Below are 16,265 nucleotides of genomic sequence, written 5' to 3'. Positions count from 1 at the left end.
ATTTTAAAAGTTTTAGAAGGAGTTTAGGTTATATACATTCATTGAATGCCATATATATTGCATTATAGTTGGAATTTATGTGAAAATGGAACTTGACAAATTTTTAAATACTATTTTTGACAACTGCAAATGAGATTTAAATCATATTTAAATTAAATATGTGAAACTTAATTGAATTCCAGATTTACGAATTCAGTAAGGATTACTTGGTGTCTGTCTTCTATTTGGCCCCAAATAAGGATTTACAAAAGATGCATAGAATTACTTACCAAAGGTTTTACCTTTAAGGAACTTACAGTTCCGTAGAATTCAAATTGTGAAATAACAACATGAAAGAGCCCTAACAGAGTTTTAAAGAAAGAATATAATTTTTTTAATGTGGAGCTATGCTGATTATAACCAGTAATTTTCAGATTAAATTAAGTGGAAAGTATTTTATGTAACTTATATTTTCATATCTTATAATTTACATTTATTTAATTGTAGTTGGGAAGGGAAATTGACTAGTAGAGTTGGCTTACAAATTTTGAGAAGACTTGAAGATATAACAAATGCAAACATTTCCCCTTAAATATTGTATATGCAATATTTATATGTACTGTATATACATACACATGTATATACAGAATGAGATACATTTGCAAGGGTGCTTTAAATTTCAAGTTAGCATTTCTTTGTGCAATTCAGTATTCAGTTTGGCAACACTAGTTGGTTGATGAGTCTACCACTATGAATGCTATCTATGCAGAAATGAGTTTCAAAGACCAGAAATGTGTTTTGGTGTTGAATTTTGTTTTGAGCAAATTATTACTTTAATACCCAGGGTAAAAATGTAATTGTTAACTATTATATTCTTTAACGTTTAGCATTGTAGAACAAACCTACACACCAGCTGAATGTGTAAGCCAGGCCATAGACATCAATGAGCCAATAGGCAATTTAAAAAAATTGCTAGAACCAAGACTACAGTGTTCTTTGGATGCTCATGAAATTTGCCTGCAAGATATCCAGGTACTCTTTTTTCTTTTTTTTTGAGATTTGTATTTCAGCAATTAATTCTGTATCAGAAAAATTTTTTTTGTTGGCCTTTAATCTCTATAGGCTACAGCTAGATTTGACCTATATTATTATAAAATTTAAGCATTTAGAAATAAAAGTTCTTTCAGCACAATTTTCTCCATTTAAAGTTATATTTAAAAGATTGAGTACTGAATCAAACATTTCATTTTTTTACTTTCACAAATTAAAAAATGAGAAGTTTAAATTTGAATCAGAGCTTAATCATAAGGTAATGGGAAGTACATTGACCTTGGAAGCTGAAAAAGAGTGTTCTAACCCTATTTGTAAATTGCTTTTAACTTCTTTGTGCATTAGTTTCTTCATCTTTAAAATGAGATAATTTTACCAAATGATTTTCATATTACCTTCCATCTTTATTTCCTCCAGCAGTAAATTTTGGATAAGAATTTCAATACCAATGTTTATATTTATTGGAGTTTATTAAAGCAATAGGATTTTACCTGTGGTAGTATTGTAACAATGTATTATGTTTTCAGAATATTTATAGTCTTTTTTTTTTTTTTTATAAAAAGTAGTAGCTAGATTGGATTGCTCAAATAGTTTCCCCAGACCTTCCTTGATCATACACTAGAGTTTTATACTGTTTTCTAATACTAATTTGTACTAATGTATATTGTGTCATCTTTTTAATTTAGTTTTATTCTTTACTTCTTCCCTTCTGTATATTATAGAACTTTTGCTTTTTAAAAAAAAAATTAAAATCATATGTGTACTATTTTTAAGAGTTTGATATGCAATAAATTGAAATGTTTTAATGAAATTTGTGTATTTTAGTTGCCATTTAACCATACTTATATATTTTCCTATTAATAAGTCTAGCAAATATTGGGGGAGGGAGGAAATTGCTCTTCAAAAACTGAACAATGTAGGTGGGCCTAATATTATAATTTCAGGATTTAAGGTTTTCTTCAGTCTGCAGTGAAAGAATAAACTAACACTTTTTGGGGAAGGTAATTCAGCTTTTAGTGTCCATTGATCTTGAATGTGAAATAACTAGCAGTTCCACCTCAGTGAATTGTTTGTCCATAAATGCTCACCTGCCTGAGCAGAGGTGTATGTCTGAGATATTCTTTGCATGATTGTGCAGAAACTGAAAACTCAAATGTTCCCAAAATAGGGAATTGGATAAATAAATTCTATAGATTGGAATTTGAGGCAGCCATTAAAAATTGGAGTTGGCTTGGGATACGGGCTCTGAGCGACAGGGCCCCGGTTCGGATCCCACATATGAGGGCCAGTGGCGCTGCGCCCTCTACAGCTAAGATGGTGACAACAGCTCGACCTGGAGCTGGGCTGCCGTGAGTTGCCGGCGACGGCTTAGGCTGCTGTGCGGTTGTCTGGCAGTGGGCATGTGCTGTGATAAGCGGCCGTCCAGTGGCTGGCAGGTGACTGCCTCACCCGGGAGGAGCACAGTGATGGTACCAACATGGCCCAGTGAAGTGACGTCATCCACGGCTGGACTGAGGAGAAAGGGGATGGCGCTTGTCTGTTCCCCTTTCCTGATTCCCCAATAAAATATTTTTTAAAAAGGGTGAACTAGAGCTGTATGGGCGTTTACATTGAATGAAAAAATAACTGCAGAACACTCCTGAATTATCTTATTTAACCTTCACATCAGCCTTTGAAGCCAGCATATTCTTAGTCACATTCTGGAGATAAGAGAAACTGAGATTTAAAGAGGTTAAACAGTCTTCCCAATCCAGTGTGTAGCTACAAAGGGCTGCAGTGGAATTTGAACCCAGGCCTGTGTGACTCTGAAACTCTTCACTGGCTCGAGGCAGACTTTTAAGAAAGTTTGTATTGAATAACTCAATGTCACTGGAGTTGACCTGGTTTTTCTCATATGTAAAATACAGGGGAATCTGAACTTCATCTATTACTTGTCTTTCAGCTCTTAACGTTTCTTGGTTTTTATAATACCTGGCTTAACCAAAATGAAAGTAAGACCTGCAAAGTACCCAGCCTGTCATAGATTCTCAATAAATATTTGTTGAATAAATAGAAGTATGCATAACTCATCATATCATAGAATTCAGAGTTAACCTGAGGTCTGATTCATTTTGCATACCTCCCTGTCCCCCTTCCTCTGCTCAGAAAGGCCACGGAGAGCAGTTTCTGTTCTCCATGCCAGTTAATGCAAACATAAACATACATTTGGAGTGAGAACGCCTGCCACTTGCGGTAATGCTTTTGTATTTTCAGCTGAATCCTGACTTGAAAGCTGATGGAACAGCTGAGTTGCTCTTCTTTGAGGAATATGACTCAAGATCAGATACCATGTTTGAGTTTTGTCCTGTGCCCGGTCTTACTGAACTAGCTAGTGTGTTCAGTACCTGAGAGCTCACTTCAGAGTTACACATGCCATACTTCTGCTGGGTAATGCCAGTGTCTACCACAGAGGGGAGAAATCATGATACTAGGATAACTTTTAACACAGTGTCAGGGAGAGACTATTATATTAAGGACTGAAACTGCCTCGTTTGACCTGTGTTTACGGAGGGGGGGGGGGCACACAGTTTGTCTTGTCCCTGATTAGGTTAGATCAGTGGTTCTCAACCTGTGGGTCGCGACCCCTTTGGGGGTCAAACGACCCTTTCACAGGGGTCGCCTAAGACCATCGGAAAACAAAAAGATATTTACATTACGATTCATAACAGCAAAATTACAGTTATAGAGTAGCAACGAAAATAATTTTATGGCTGGGGGTCACCACAACATGAACTGTATTAAGAGGTCGCGGCATTAGGAAGGTTGAGAACTGCTGGGTTAGATGCATAGTCACTTAAGGTTTTAGGCTTTATGTGTATATATTTTTAATATTAAAAAAATATGTTTGTACTACACTACAGTATTTACTGAATTCTTGGGAGTGAGAGTAGGGGAACCTTATGCCTCCAGCATTATGATATGCAGACACACACAGACACATTCTTCAAGATAATTACAATGGAAGGCTATTTTTAAACTGGCAACCGAAAATGTCTAGAAGTCAATTACTTTTTGTCATCAATTTGTTATTGTGTGAAATGGATTCAATGTAAGGAGATATGAAGGAAAAAAAAAGCACTGATGTTGAAAGGATATAGAATTATAATTAAAGAGGTTCATAACTAGATCAGTAGTAAAGTCATAAGTCCTTTAACTTTATTAACTTCGTGATCAGAGATTTAGAGTTAACCATGATCTTAAATGTGTGTCATTGTTTACAAGGGAGATATGGCAAATATTCTGTTAATAATTGTCCCCACTAATTAAACACCCTTGCTTTTTCATGACAGATGAATTGCATTTTCTTCTACTTTAAATACTTATATAGAATAAACAGTTGCCTTTTGGGATTATTTAAAATCCTAAAGACTTCAGAACCAGAGAAAACCACCACTTAAATTCTGTTTATGTTGTCTTTAATTACTATCACAGTGGTTAAAATATTTTCAATTTTGGCAAAGAATTAAATGATATCACAACTTGGATAATTAAATGTATTCTTATAATTTAATTAGCGTGCTTCAGTAATTCCTGTTTGGTACATCCATTTTTATTAAAGCAGATGATTGTGTTAAAATAATCTTATTCATTTTACCCGTTTAGCTGGATCCAGAACGAAGTTTATTTGACCAAGGAGTAAAGACAGATGGAACTGTACAGCTGAGTGTACAGGTAATTTCTTACCAAGGTAAGTTAATTTTAGTGTAGTTATTTTAAAAGTTTAGCTCATGTTTTTCTAACAGAGAGAACTCAATTTTATAAGTTTTAGGTGTTTTAGATGATTGTCTAAATTACTTAATGTTACAGACAATGTTTTGTTTTTGTTTTTTTAAGCTGAGCCATCCTGCCACCTGTTGGCAGCTCAGCGGCTGCTCGGCTTGGGCCAGGAATCCAACCACTGTTGCTCAGAGCTCAAACTCTTGAGTGAGCTCTTAACCAACTGAGCCCCTCGGCCGGCCCCTACAGACAATGTTTTGATTTGATCATTTTCTCTGTCAAGGTGATGCAGATAGTATAACACATTCTACCTAGCAGGAAGGGGTATATTGTAAGTTAGTAAATAGCAGGATCACAGAGAGGGCTAAAAGAGCAGGCTCTAGTTGACTTGATAAGGATCCCTTGGCCACACTGCAGACCTGGACTCCCGAGGAAGCTGCTGCGCTGCCATGAGCTGGAACATGCCAAATCTGAAAGCCACCACTATAGCTGTCAGCTTGGAACCATGCTCCCTTTAGTGATCCACAGTAGCTAAAAAATAGATGCCATGTGCTTACTTATCCCCTCTTAATTCATTTTTAAATACAAGGCTCACACCAGTGATTCTAGAGCCTAAATCACTTCGGGAACTCTCACTGCAGGGAAATCTAGTCTCTGCAGTTTTAGCACAAAAAGAGGAATTTGCAAAGGATGTTGAGTGACCCAGTCAGCCATATCCTCACAGCATTTCACTAATCTTTGCATAAGTACACAAGTTAGAAAGAAAATTAGGAAACCATTTCTGGTGGGTTGAATTTTAGTTTTTTTTAAATGTGGCTTGTTGGGATTTCTAACCGGAGTTTCAGACTAATTGTAATCTCTGAACATATATTGCTTACAACTATGTTTCACAAACCAGAGTTTTCTTCAGACTGAAAACAGTAGTTATCTACTTTTGATCCTTAATTTCCCCATGATTGACTATTGCTGAGAATAGGAAAAAAAATCTTTGTTTTTATCATTAAAAGCCTACTGACCTCTCAATGCACGTGTTCATCAAGAAGAATTTACTTGATGAAATTTGAAAATAGAGGATTAGGGGATAAGTCTTAGGAAAAATATTTTTCAAAAACTCTGTTTTTTTTTTGGTGTATATTTGAAAAAAGTGACTTCTGTTTATACCACCTAATGAATGATAGCTATGTATTTTCTTATATTGATTTTCACGGCAGTTTGAAATTGTTTTGTTTCTTTCAAATGCATTTTGACTACATTTTGATATAGATTGTAACAGAATCAGTGAGCAAACAGTAGCTATTAAACAATATGATAGTTTCTTAAAGCTGAAGCAGTATGATAGTTTCTTAAAGCTGTCATTTTAACAGAAGTATCTGATGTATCATAAAAGGCTAGTTTATTCTGTTTTGAATATCTTAAGGATTTGAGTTTTTCTTCATGCAATTGCAAGTGAATATCAGAATTTAATGATGTAAATTCAATTTAACAAACTATGCATTTTTAAAATATGTACTTTGTCCTTTAAAAAGAAAAGTAGTCAGTAAATAATTTGTTTAGTAGGGTGAGTAACTACTCATTTATACTTTTCCTAGTCTAATTTTTATTTTCTATTCCACATTGGTACTTTTTTTCCTAATGTTTGTAGGTAGGGGTATGTGTGTGTGGTGGCAGTGGTGGTGGTGTTTTGAAATCATTTTAGACTTACTGAAAAGTTGCAAGAATTGTAACACACTTACTAGATACCCTTCACCCAGATTCCCCAAATGTTAACTTTAATTACATTTGTTTATTCTCTCCCTCACCCCCACATTTTTTTGACCTGCTTACGAATAAGTTGCAGACGTGTTCTCCTTCTATTCCTAAATACATAAGTGTGTGTGTTTTCAAAAAATAAGATTCTTTTTCAGTATAATTATCAAAATCAGGAAATCTTAATTGACACAACACTGTTATCTAACCTACCAAAGTTCTGTTGAGTTGTTGTTTTTATTATTTAATAGGAATCTGTTAAATTCTCTAGACATACTGCTAAAAATACTTAAAACGGAGCTTTGCTCTACCATTTGAGAACACATAAAATAAACTAAATTTTGTTAGTGACTTGCATGTTTTCATTTAGATTTTGTTTTTAATTCACTGTTAAGGAATTGAACCAAAGCTCAACATCCTTGAAATTGTTAAACCTGCGGAAACAGTTGAAGTCGTTATCGATCCAGATGCCCACCATGCTGAAGCAGAAGCACATCTTGTTGAGGAAGCTCAAGTGATAACTCTCGATGGCACAAAACACATTACAACCATTTCAGATGAAACCTCAGAACAAGTGACAAGATGGGCTGCTGCACTAGAAGGTTATAGGAAAGAGCAAGAACGCCTTGGGATACCCTATGGTGAGAAAACACATCAGTCCACGTTAGGTAGAATAATGGGAATTAAGCTTGACATAAAAGATGCTGGGGTATCTGTTTTAGATGTAGAAATTTTAGGGAAAATATTGATTTTCTATATTCTTTTTTGGAAGGGACTATAACACATGATAGACAAATACTGTCCTGGGTTCTGGAAATAAAAAACAGTCATGCGTCGCTTAACGATGGCTGTACATTCTGAGAAATGCGTCATTAGGTGATTTCATTGTTATGCAATCATCAGGGAGCGCACTTTACACAAACTTGGATGGTACAACCTACTACACACTTAGGCTATATGGTATAGCCTATTGCTCCTAGGCTGTAAACCTGTATAGCTTGTTCCTGTACTAAATATGGTAGGCAATCATAGCACAATGGTAACTATTTGTGTAGCTAAACAAAGGTACAGTAAAAATACGGTATAAAAGATAAAAATAGTGCACATGTATGGGCACTTACCATGAATGGAGTTTGTGGGACTGGAAGCTGCTCTGGGTGAGTCAGTGAGTGAGTGGTGAGTGACTGGGGGCGCCTAGGACATTACTGTATACGACTGCAGACTTTATAAACACCGTACACTTAGGCTGCACTAAATTTACGTTAAAATATTTTTGTTTCTTCAATAGTAAATTAACCTTAGCTTACTGTAACTTTTTTACTTTATAAACTTAATTTTTCAGCTCTTTTGTAATAACATTTAGCTTAAAACACAAACACATTGTACAGCTGTACAAAAATATTTTCTTTTTTTTAGATCTTTATTCTGTAAACTATTAAAATTATTATGATTTTTTTTACTTTTTAAACTTTTTTGTTAAAAACTAAGATACAAACACACACCCTAGCCTAGGTCTACACAGAGTCAGGATCATCAGTATCACTGTCCTCCACCTCCACACCGGGTCCCACAGGAAGGTATTCCGGGCAGTGACACAGAGAGCTGTCCTCTCCTGTGGTGACAGTGTCTTCTTCTTGGACCTGCCTGAGGCCCTTCTTGAGGATGTGTTACTCTTTTCAGAAATATGTCCATGGTGGTTTGCTTGGTTGGTTTCTTTTTTCCATCATGGCTTTGCTTGTGAGCAGATAATGCACCATGAACATTCCTCTCTGTTAATGAAAACCTTTCAGTGTTGGGGTCCATGTTTTCTAACTTTCTAAGGAGCTTGTTGAGGTCTGCAAAAGCTTCTGCTAAACCTTCACTGTGAATTTCTTGGGGGTTCTTTTTCTTCACCCGCAATTTCCTTTTCTCCTGCCTCTTCTTCAGCTATGCGTTCCTTTTCCAGTTCCCTCAAGGTCTCATTGGCCGGTTCCAGGCACCAGCTCTAGGATCGCTGCAATGTCATACCCACACCCACGTTAAGTTGGTCGCCCTCTCAGCCACAGCCTTGTGGATTTTTGCAGTGTTTGCACTATGGCTATAGCATTACGATGGCTATGACGTCACCAGGTGATAGGAATTTTTCAGCTCCATAATCTTATGGGACCACCATCATAAATGTCCACTGTTGACCAAAATGTCATTATGTAGTATGTGACTGTATAAAAAAAAAATTTCTGCCCTTAAGGTGTTTTTATTGTGGTTGAAGAGAGAGAAGATAGATGAAAAGAGTTAATTGCCATAAAGATAACATGTTTTTAAGCTGCCAGAAACTGGTATAAACAAATATATTAGAATGTCAAAGGACTCATAGTGGCCTTGAGGAAATTTGGGAAAGGGTTTATTATGGACAAAGAAATTGTTGGGCAGAGAAGGACATTCCAGATAGGAAATGTATGTGCAAAGCTGAGAAGTAGAAGTACGAGTATGCAGGAGTAGTGGGAAGATTTAGTGGGTAAGGAGTTATTTTGCAGCCTTATAGAACTGTTTTTGATTGATGGAAATGACAATTGAAAATGAATGTGGTAGTGGTATATGGCATAAGTTGGAGCAGGGAGAGACAGTGAGGGGAAATGAGACTATTATTGTACTTGAGGTGTGACTACATGATAAGGTCTGGGTTAGCCTAGACCAGGTGGTTCCTGTGGGAGTAGAAAGGAGGAGATACCACAGTAGTGATAGGACTGAGCAACCGGTTGATGGATTTTTGTGAAGGTAGAGAGGGGAGATTCAAGTATTCATCTAACTTCTCAAGCTGGGATGATAAAGATGTTATCTGGGACTCGGTCACATTGAATTTGTATTGAAGCCATAAAAGTCTGTACAGTCTCTGATGGAGAGAGAGAAAATGGAAAGGAACACAATGTTAAAGACTGGTTCTTGGACCTTGTCAACATTTAGGGTTGAGGAAGAGGAAGGAGACATGGAATAGCTGAAGAGATAGAAGGAGAGTAAGATCTATGTACAGTGTTACTGCAGTTGAGAGTTTTTAGATGATCAGAAGTCTTGATGCCGCCAAGAAAGTCAAAGAATGCCAACAGAGTAATGGCTATTAAATTTGGCAATCAGAGGCTCATTGGTAGATTTAAGTAAAAGTAACTATACAAATGGAGAGACAAAGCTGAATTATAAGAAATAGACATTATAGAAATGGAGAAAATTGAATATTAACTTTTGATGGAGGGCAAGTGGGAGGAGTGCTGGGGGAATAAATAAAGAATATTGAAGATTGAAGAGCTGGTAGTGACCTGAGTATATTTGTAGGCAAATGGTATGGAACTAGTAGGAGGAGAGATTAAACAAGCAAGGAGAGGGGTCGTTAATTGGAGCATAATAACATAAAAAAGAGCCAAGTTTAAAGGATAAGATCTAGCCATTCCTTAGAGATAGGACAGTTGAAAATGTTATTTTTGACATGCAGAAGCCAGTATGGATGGTGTACTTGATCTTAGTGTTAGTAAGTTTAGAGTCGTCTCTTGAGAGGAGGATGCTGCGAAGGAAAGAAGGTAGCATAAAAACATTTCAAATAATGTTTTATAGAGTTCGCTAGACCTTCAACAAGAACTCTTTAAGTAGTAGAATCTTTTATGGAAAGTGATGTATAAAAATGATTTGTAGATAGCCTGATTATAAACCCTGACAAAGTTCCAACAAGAATGTTGTTTACTTAGAATGAAAACTCTTTTTAAGATTTTGAGATTTATTTAGGTATAGAAAGACTTTAAAATATCACTGATTTTTCTCATGAAATTGTTACCTACTAGAAAGTTTTAGAAATGATTAATATTTTCTTAGGAAACTATCATTTTAGGTTTCTATTTCTGCACCTAAGGGTAGTTTTTTTTTTTTTGCTAATTGCTTAATTCTGTGCAAAATTGAAATAGGGTTAATTGGTCATAGCTACTTTAAATCTCTTTGAAATTTAGTCCACATTGGAAAATTCCCTAAAGTTCACTTCACACACACCAATTTTATGTCTTGACAGGAGCTTAGAGCCATCTGTTCATATTTTCATATATATTTATATATATTCATATTTTTTTCCTTCAGTTTTTAATTTTTCAGGACTTTAATTCCTTTTCATATTAACTTTTTTTTGCTATTTTATATTAAACAGCTGTGAACAAAACTCAATGAATTTATAGTAGTTAGAAGTCAAATTGATGAATTACAGAGAATGTTAAAACTAAGAGTAAAATTAGAGTGAATATATTATTTTTATCCTTTATTAAATAAAAAAAGTGTTTAAAGATGAATATGTTGAGATTATTTTTATTTTTACTTCCAGTTGTTTGAATAATTAAAAAGAAGGACAGATACTCATGTTTTTGGCTCCCAGCATTGTCAGATAGTAACATTTAAAAGTATTATACGTATATTCAAAAAATAAAACACAGATTAGATAAATTTGGTCTATATCTAGCTAGCTGTCTAGGTCCATAGGTCTCCCATCTCCATGGGTAAGCTCTCATTTATTATGTATCTTTCAAGTCTGGTTTAAAGAAAGTCTTAGGAAAAACAGTAGTTCTATAACATGTCTTTTCTTCAATCTTACTCCCCAGCCACAACCACTTTTTGCTTTGCTACTTTTAATCATCATTAACTTCCTGCTATAGTTGATGAGGTTAAGTTCTCTTCCACAGTAGTACCTTGGTTTGTGAGCATAATTCGTTCCGGAAATAAACTACTCGTATTGCAAGACATCGCTCGTTTACCACATTAAAATGTATTAGAAACCTTTGCTTATCTTGCAGAACACTCCCAAACCACGTTACTTGCAACCCAAGGTTTTACTGTACTTCTCTCGACCCTGTAAAACAAAATTAAACCTTATCTTTCCCCATTTTCTTAATTTTGTTATGTAACTTTTGCCATTAATCATTGTGTGCAGTATGAAAATTTATTTCTTGCATGACTATGATTACATTTATACAACATTTAGTTTTCCTAAAGTTCAAAATTTGCCTGTTTTTTAGTTGCATAGATTTCTGTATATACCGAGACTTACTTCTCCCATTTCTATCAGTCTATTTTGCGCCTGTCGTTCGTTTTTCCCAAACCCTCATGCATCTCTGGGTTGGATTTTTCTATGTCTGCCACAAAGCTGTCACTGTAGGACATCTTGACTTTCCTGCAGGGCTGGATCCGCCATTTTCCCCTGGATCTCCTGTTTTCCTTTTTCTGAGTTTTATTCTCTCATTCCCTTTTGAGTACATTGTTCACATTTTGGAGACTAAACCTAGCTCCCTAGAAACCCCTTTTAGTTTTTTTTCCACGCTCCAGATCATACGCCACTACAAAATAATTTTTAAAACTTGGATAACTTACTCCGTTCTTCCAGGGTAATCATGTATTTTATTCCATGTGGCCCACTGGAGAACAATTTTGCATTTTGTTTTTCTTGATAAAATTCCAGACTAACTGATGTAGAGCCAAGTGAATCCATCAAAAATTTAGATTAAAAATTAAAAAGGAACTGAGGAGAAAATGGAGCATAAAAATCTTTTTACTTCGTATACTGAATTTACTTGGGGAAAGCAAGGTGTCTGAATTTTATCTGTGTGTGTGTGTGTGTGTGTGTGTGTGTGTGTGTGTGTGTTGATAAGTTAACTATAAATTTATATAATATTTAAGATGGAACTAGCTTAATGGTAATACTTTTCTTTTTTTTAGATCCTGTACAGTGGTCTACAGACCAAGTCTTGCATTGGGTAGTTTGGGTAATGAAGGAATTCAGTATGACTGACATAGACCTCACTACACTCAACATTTCAGGACGAGAATTATGTAGTCTCAACCAAGAAGATTTTTTTCAGCGAGTCCCTCGGGGAGAAATTCTCTGGAGTCATCTGGAGCTTCTCCGAAAATGTATAAAATTAGAATTATTATCTGTTTACATTGTAACTTAAGTTTCATTTTATTTCTTTATAACTTTGTTATTGTGATTGTTAATTGATAACAGCAATAATACTTAACGTTTATTAACTGTATAAGGCTGTGCCAAGAACTTTATATGTATTTTCTTATTTAATCACTGTATTAAGGCTGTAAATCACTACTTTCCTTATATTTTAGATAGGAAACGGAGGCTTAGTAGCCCCACAGAGTCACAGAACTAGGGAGTGGCACAACCAGGATCCAAGCGGGCTAACACCAGAAGCTTATCTTGAATAAGACGCTGTGCCCTACTCTTAGCTCTCTCGTATGTTCTAGTTGTTGACTTCTGTTCCCCCTGTCACCTCTTCCATTTATTGCTCATCTTCTAGAAATTTAAGATTTTTCACAGATGGCTTCCTTCCTATTCTCCATTATTAGTGAGATTAAATCATTTAAAATTTCTTTTAATTGAATGGGGTTTTAAGAGAGAAAGGAGAAAGAAGTGTGAGCATGTAACCCACTATCTTGATTTGGAAGCCACTGGTTATAAGTGTTTCTGTGTTCTCCACAGACATTATTATTATGATTAAGTGACTATATACAGAAATAAAGAACTACTTGGCCTTCCAACAAAAAGCTCAAGTAAATATAATTTTTTTTTTAAATTTTAATCCAATTTATATTTCAAGTGACTAACTGTTAAAATACCTTAGCAGTAACCCATTCCCTAACAATGTTTTATTAGATCACAAATGCTACCAGACCCATATATTTTTCAGGGTGTGTAAACAGGACAAATTCTCACTTTGTTTTTGTAACGGTTATGGATGAAACTCTAATTGGTAGCATATTGGTAGTTCTATTTGGTGGAGGGATTTTCTTTTTTTTTTTCTTTTTTAAGATTTTATTGGAGAATTGGGGGAGGGAACAGCATTGGGGAATCGGGGGAAGGGGAACAGACAAGTTGCTCTCCTTTTGTTCTTTAGTCTAGTTGTGGAGGATGTCGCTTCACTGGCCCATGTTGGTATTATCATTGCATTCTTCCCTGGTGAGGCAGTCGCTCGCCGGTCACTGGATGGTGGCTCACGGCAGCTCATGAAAGCTCACGCCGGCTGTCAGCCACTCACGGTAGCTTATGGCAGCCCACTGCAGCGTACGCTGTCGCTGGCAACTCGTGGCAGCCCAGCTCCAGGTCGAGCTGTTGTTCACCATCTTAGCTGTAGAGGGCGCAGCGTCTCTGGCCCTCATGTGGGATCCAAACCAGGGCCCTGCTGCTCAGAGCTGACATCCCAAGCCAACTCTTAGCCAATGCGCCACTCAGCCGGCCTGAGGGATTTTCTATAGTCATCTATTTCTTAGGGTTTTCATCCAGGGTGCATGATTTGCTTTTGAATGAGAATTGAGCTCTGGAGAGAAGCTTTTCTTCATTGTTTAGATCTATAGTTTCTCTCTTGTGTTGATTTTCCTAAATATTGGAGGAGAGAAGTATCTATGACATTAGAAGACTTACTACACATTCATTACATTTACAGGGTTTATTTCCAGTTTTATTTCTTATTAGATAAAAAGTTGAATGTTCTGGTTGAAGGTTTGTCCTTAGCTTTACAGGTTTTCGTCTCTGCAGATGAATAAGGTAAATTTTGAATCGTTTCAGATACTTAACATGCGAACCATGTTTACTTACACGTGTTTTTGGGGGAACTCTCAAGAATGGAACAAGGATTCTTAGATTTCGGTTTAGTTTTTCTCAGATTCATGGTTTTCACTGTCACTTCCAGGTCGGCACTTTGTTCTGGTTGTCTCTTCCTGGTTCTCCTAGGGTTTCTCAAACTTGAAAGCTCACGCAGAGATTTTTCCTAGTATAGGCACAGAGCGATGCTGTGTATCTTTCCATTTTTTTTGGCAGTAAAGGGGGTCTTCTTCAGAAGAGCTCTGCTCTGGAATTGTTTTATTTTCAAAAGTAACGAGGCCCCATAGCCTATGTGGGTGTTTCATGGGGGTTCCTTGCCTGTCCAGCCATGATTCTTTGCTCTGTCCTGGCAAGGAAATCCCATCTGGTTTGGAAATATAATGCTTAGTTCAGAATTTGGTGATGGGCAGAATGACTTACAAAGCTATTTCTGGCAGACGTTCCATAATTCACAAGCCTGACTTCTCAGAACAGGCTCCTTTGAGCACAGTCTAGTACACTGGCCCCTCTTGTAGAGTGAAGTCTACAGCATATGGCATGTCTTATTCCTTCCTTCTTCATGATCTGTCAAGGAGAAGAAGTCAGATACTTGGGTTAGATTCCCCACCAAGCCACTGCCTTTCTGTGGCTCCCCTTGTGTTGAAACCTCATCCAAGTTCTATTATATGTGGGGAGATAATTAGGAAATGTTCCAGTACTACCAGCTCTGTGATGCGCTTCTTCCTGGTGTGAATACCTGTCTTCTGTCACCAAAGGCAAAGCTCTCAGTTTGCGGAGCGTTTCTTTAGGAAAGGGTAGCCTTATACCTTTAGTATCCAGAGTTTCTTCATAAAATGGCTCCATACACCCCAGATCTCTGCCTCCCAGCACTCTGCTTCCTTCGTGCGTGGCCAGAATGTGAGGGCTGCAGAGGAATGCGGTATTTAGGGTGTTTAGAGGCCCTTAGACCAAGCTTTCAAAAACCCCCTCTTGCTGTGTTGAGAGTTCCCAGGAAACAGACCAAACTTCCTGAGACTCGGGGCTTAAACGCAGATCTTATAGGATCGTCACACCTGTGCTGTGTGGTGGTGACTCTGTTTTGCCTCTTTAGGCTAGGGCGCCTTTGTTCATTTGCAGTCAAATGGAACAGAGACAATTTCAATAGCACTTTGCCTCTTCAAGCTACTTGTATAAAGTTTTGGGGAAATTTTTTTCTTTAAGAGAGACAACAGCTCTTGGGGAGAATGCTCAAAACTAGGGATCTGGATAAAACTAGCATCTTTATTACTGAAAAGTTAGCTGTCTCAGGCACTGTGCTGCTTCAAAGCAATTTCCTATAATCCTCAGCACCACATGAGGCGGTGTGGCAGATGGGGGATATCTCACTTAAACGTGAGAAAGTGAATGTTCAAGTGGGTTGAATCATTTACCAGAGTCACACAGCCAGTAGCTGAGTGCTCAGATCAGAACCCACCCAGATCTATCTGAGACTAGTCCCACGTAATCATTTAAACCCCCAAACTCAGGAATCCCAAAGAAAGCTCTCATCCTTCAGGCAGGACTCACCCCTGTTTTTAGTTTCCCAGCCTGTGAGTTCCCCAGCTCTGTGTGTCTGGAGCCGGATCCCGGCACAGCACCCAAAGTAGAACTGTGTCGGGAGCCAGGGCCCAGGACTCAGTACACAGATGACTGCTGGTGGGTGCAATTTCACTTTCAAGAGAGAAGCATCCGTGCAATGATGGGCAGTAAATAGGCTAAAGTAATAGACTGGGAAGTGTGCCTCTTGTTTGAGAGGTAAAGAGGAGCATTCGAGTAGGGAATAGCAATAGGTGAGTAATGAATGGTTCTCTAAAGGGTTATACTGGGGCCTTTTTCAATGTAACTCTTGTACTGAGAGCTACATGTGTGGATGTGTTGAATTATTTAGTTCAATTGTGACATTTAGGACAGCTACAGTTTTATTGAAAATTTAGCTATGTTTAAGAAGGAGTATTAAAAGTTCAAGCAGGGGCCAGCCGAGTGGTGTGTTGGTTAAGAGCTGGCTTGGGACGCCAGAGGGCCCCAGTTGGGATCCCACATGTGAGGGCCAGTGACACTGCCCTCTACAGCTAAGATGCTGAACAACAGCTCAACCTGGAGCTGGGCTGCC

General features: G+C 37.2%; 1 protein-coding gene across 5 annotated transcripts in view; it reads left to right on the top strand.

Moving 5' to 3' along the window:
* GABPA (GA binding protein transcription factor subunit alpha) overlaps positions 1–16,265 on the top strand; it is a 32,126-nt gene that overhangs the window by 7,363 nt on the left and 8,498 nt on the right. For all 5 annotated transcript variants that reach the window (XM_019662027.1, XM_019662028.1, XM_019662030.1 and 2 more), the window contains 4 exons: positions 867–1,011; positions 4,672–4,756; positions 6,927–7,172; positions 12,244–12,438. In XM_019662027.1, the coding sequence (XP_019517572.1) occupies positions 867–1,011; positions 4,672–4,756; positions 6,927–7,172; positions 12,244–12,438 (671 nt within the window). The remainder of the gene's footprint in view (positions 1–866; positions 1,012–4,671; positions 4,757–6,926; positions 7,173–12,243; positions 12,439–16,265) is intronic.

The sequence above is a fragment of the Hipposideros armiger genome, unplaced genomic scaffold (genome assembly GCF_001890085.2).
Source record: "Hipposideros armiger isolate ML-2016 unplaced genomic scaffold, ASM189008v1 scaffold_363, whole genome shotgun sequence".
Classification (NCBI taxonomy): Eukaryota; Metazoa; Chordata; class Mammalia; order Chiroptera; family Hipposideridae; genus Hipposideros; species Hipposideros armiger.
The sequence above is the reverse complement of the archived record's forward strand: the minus strand, read 5'-3'. Positions and strand labels throughout refer to the sequence as shown.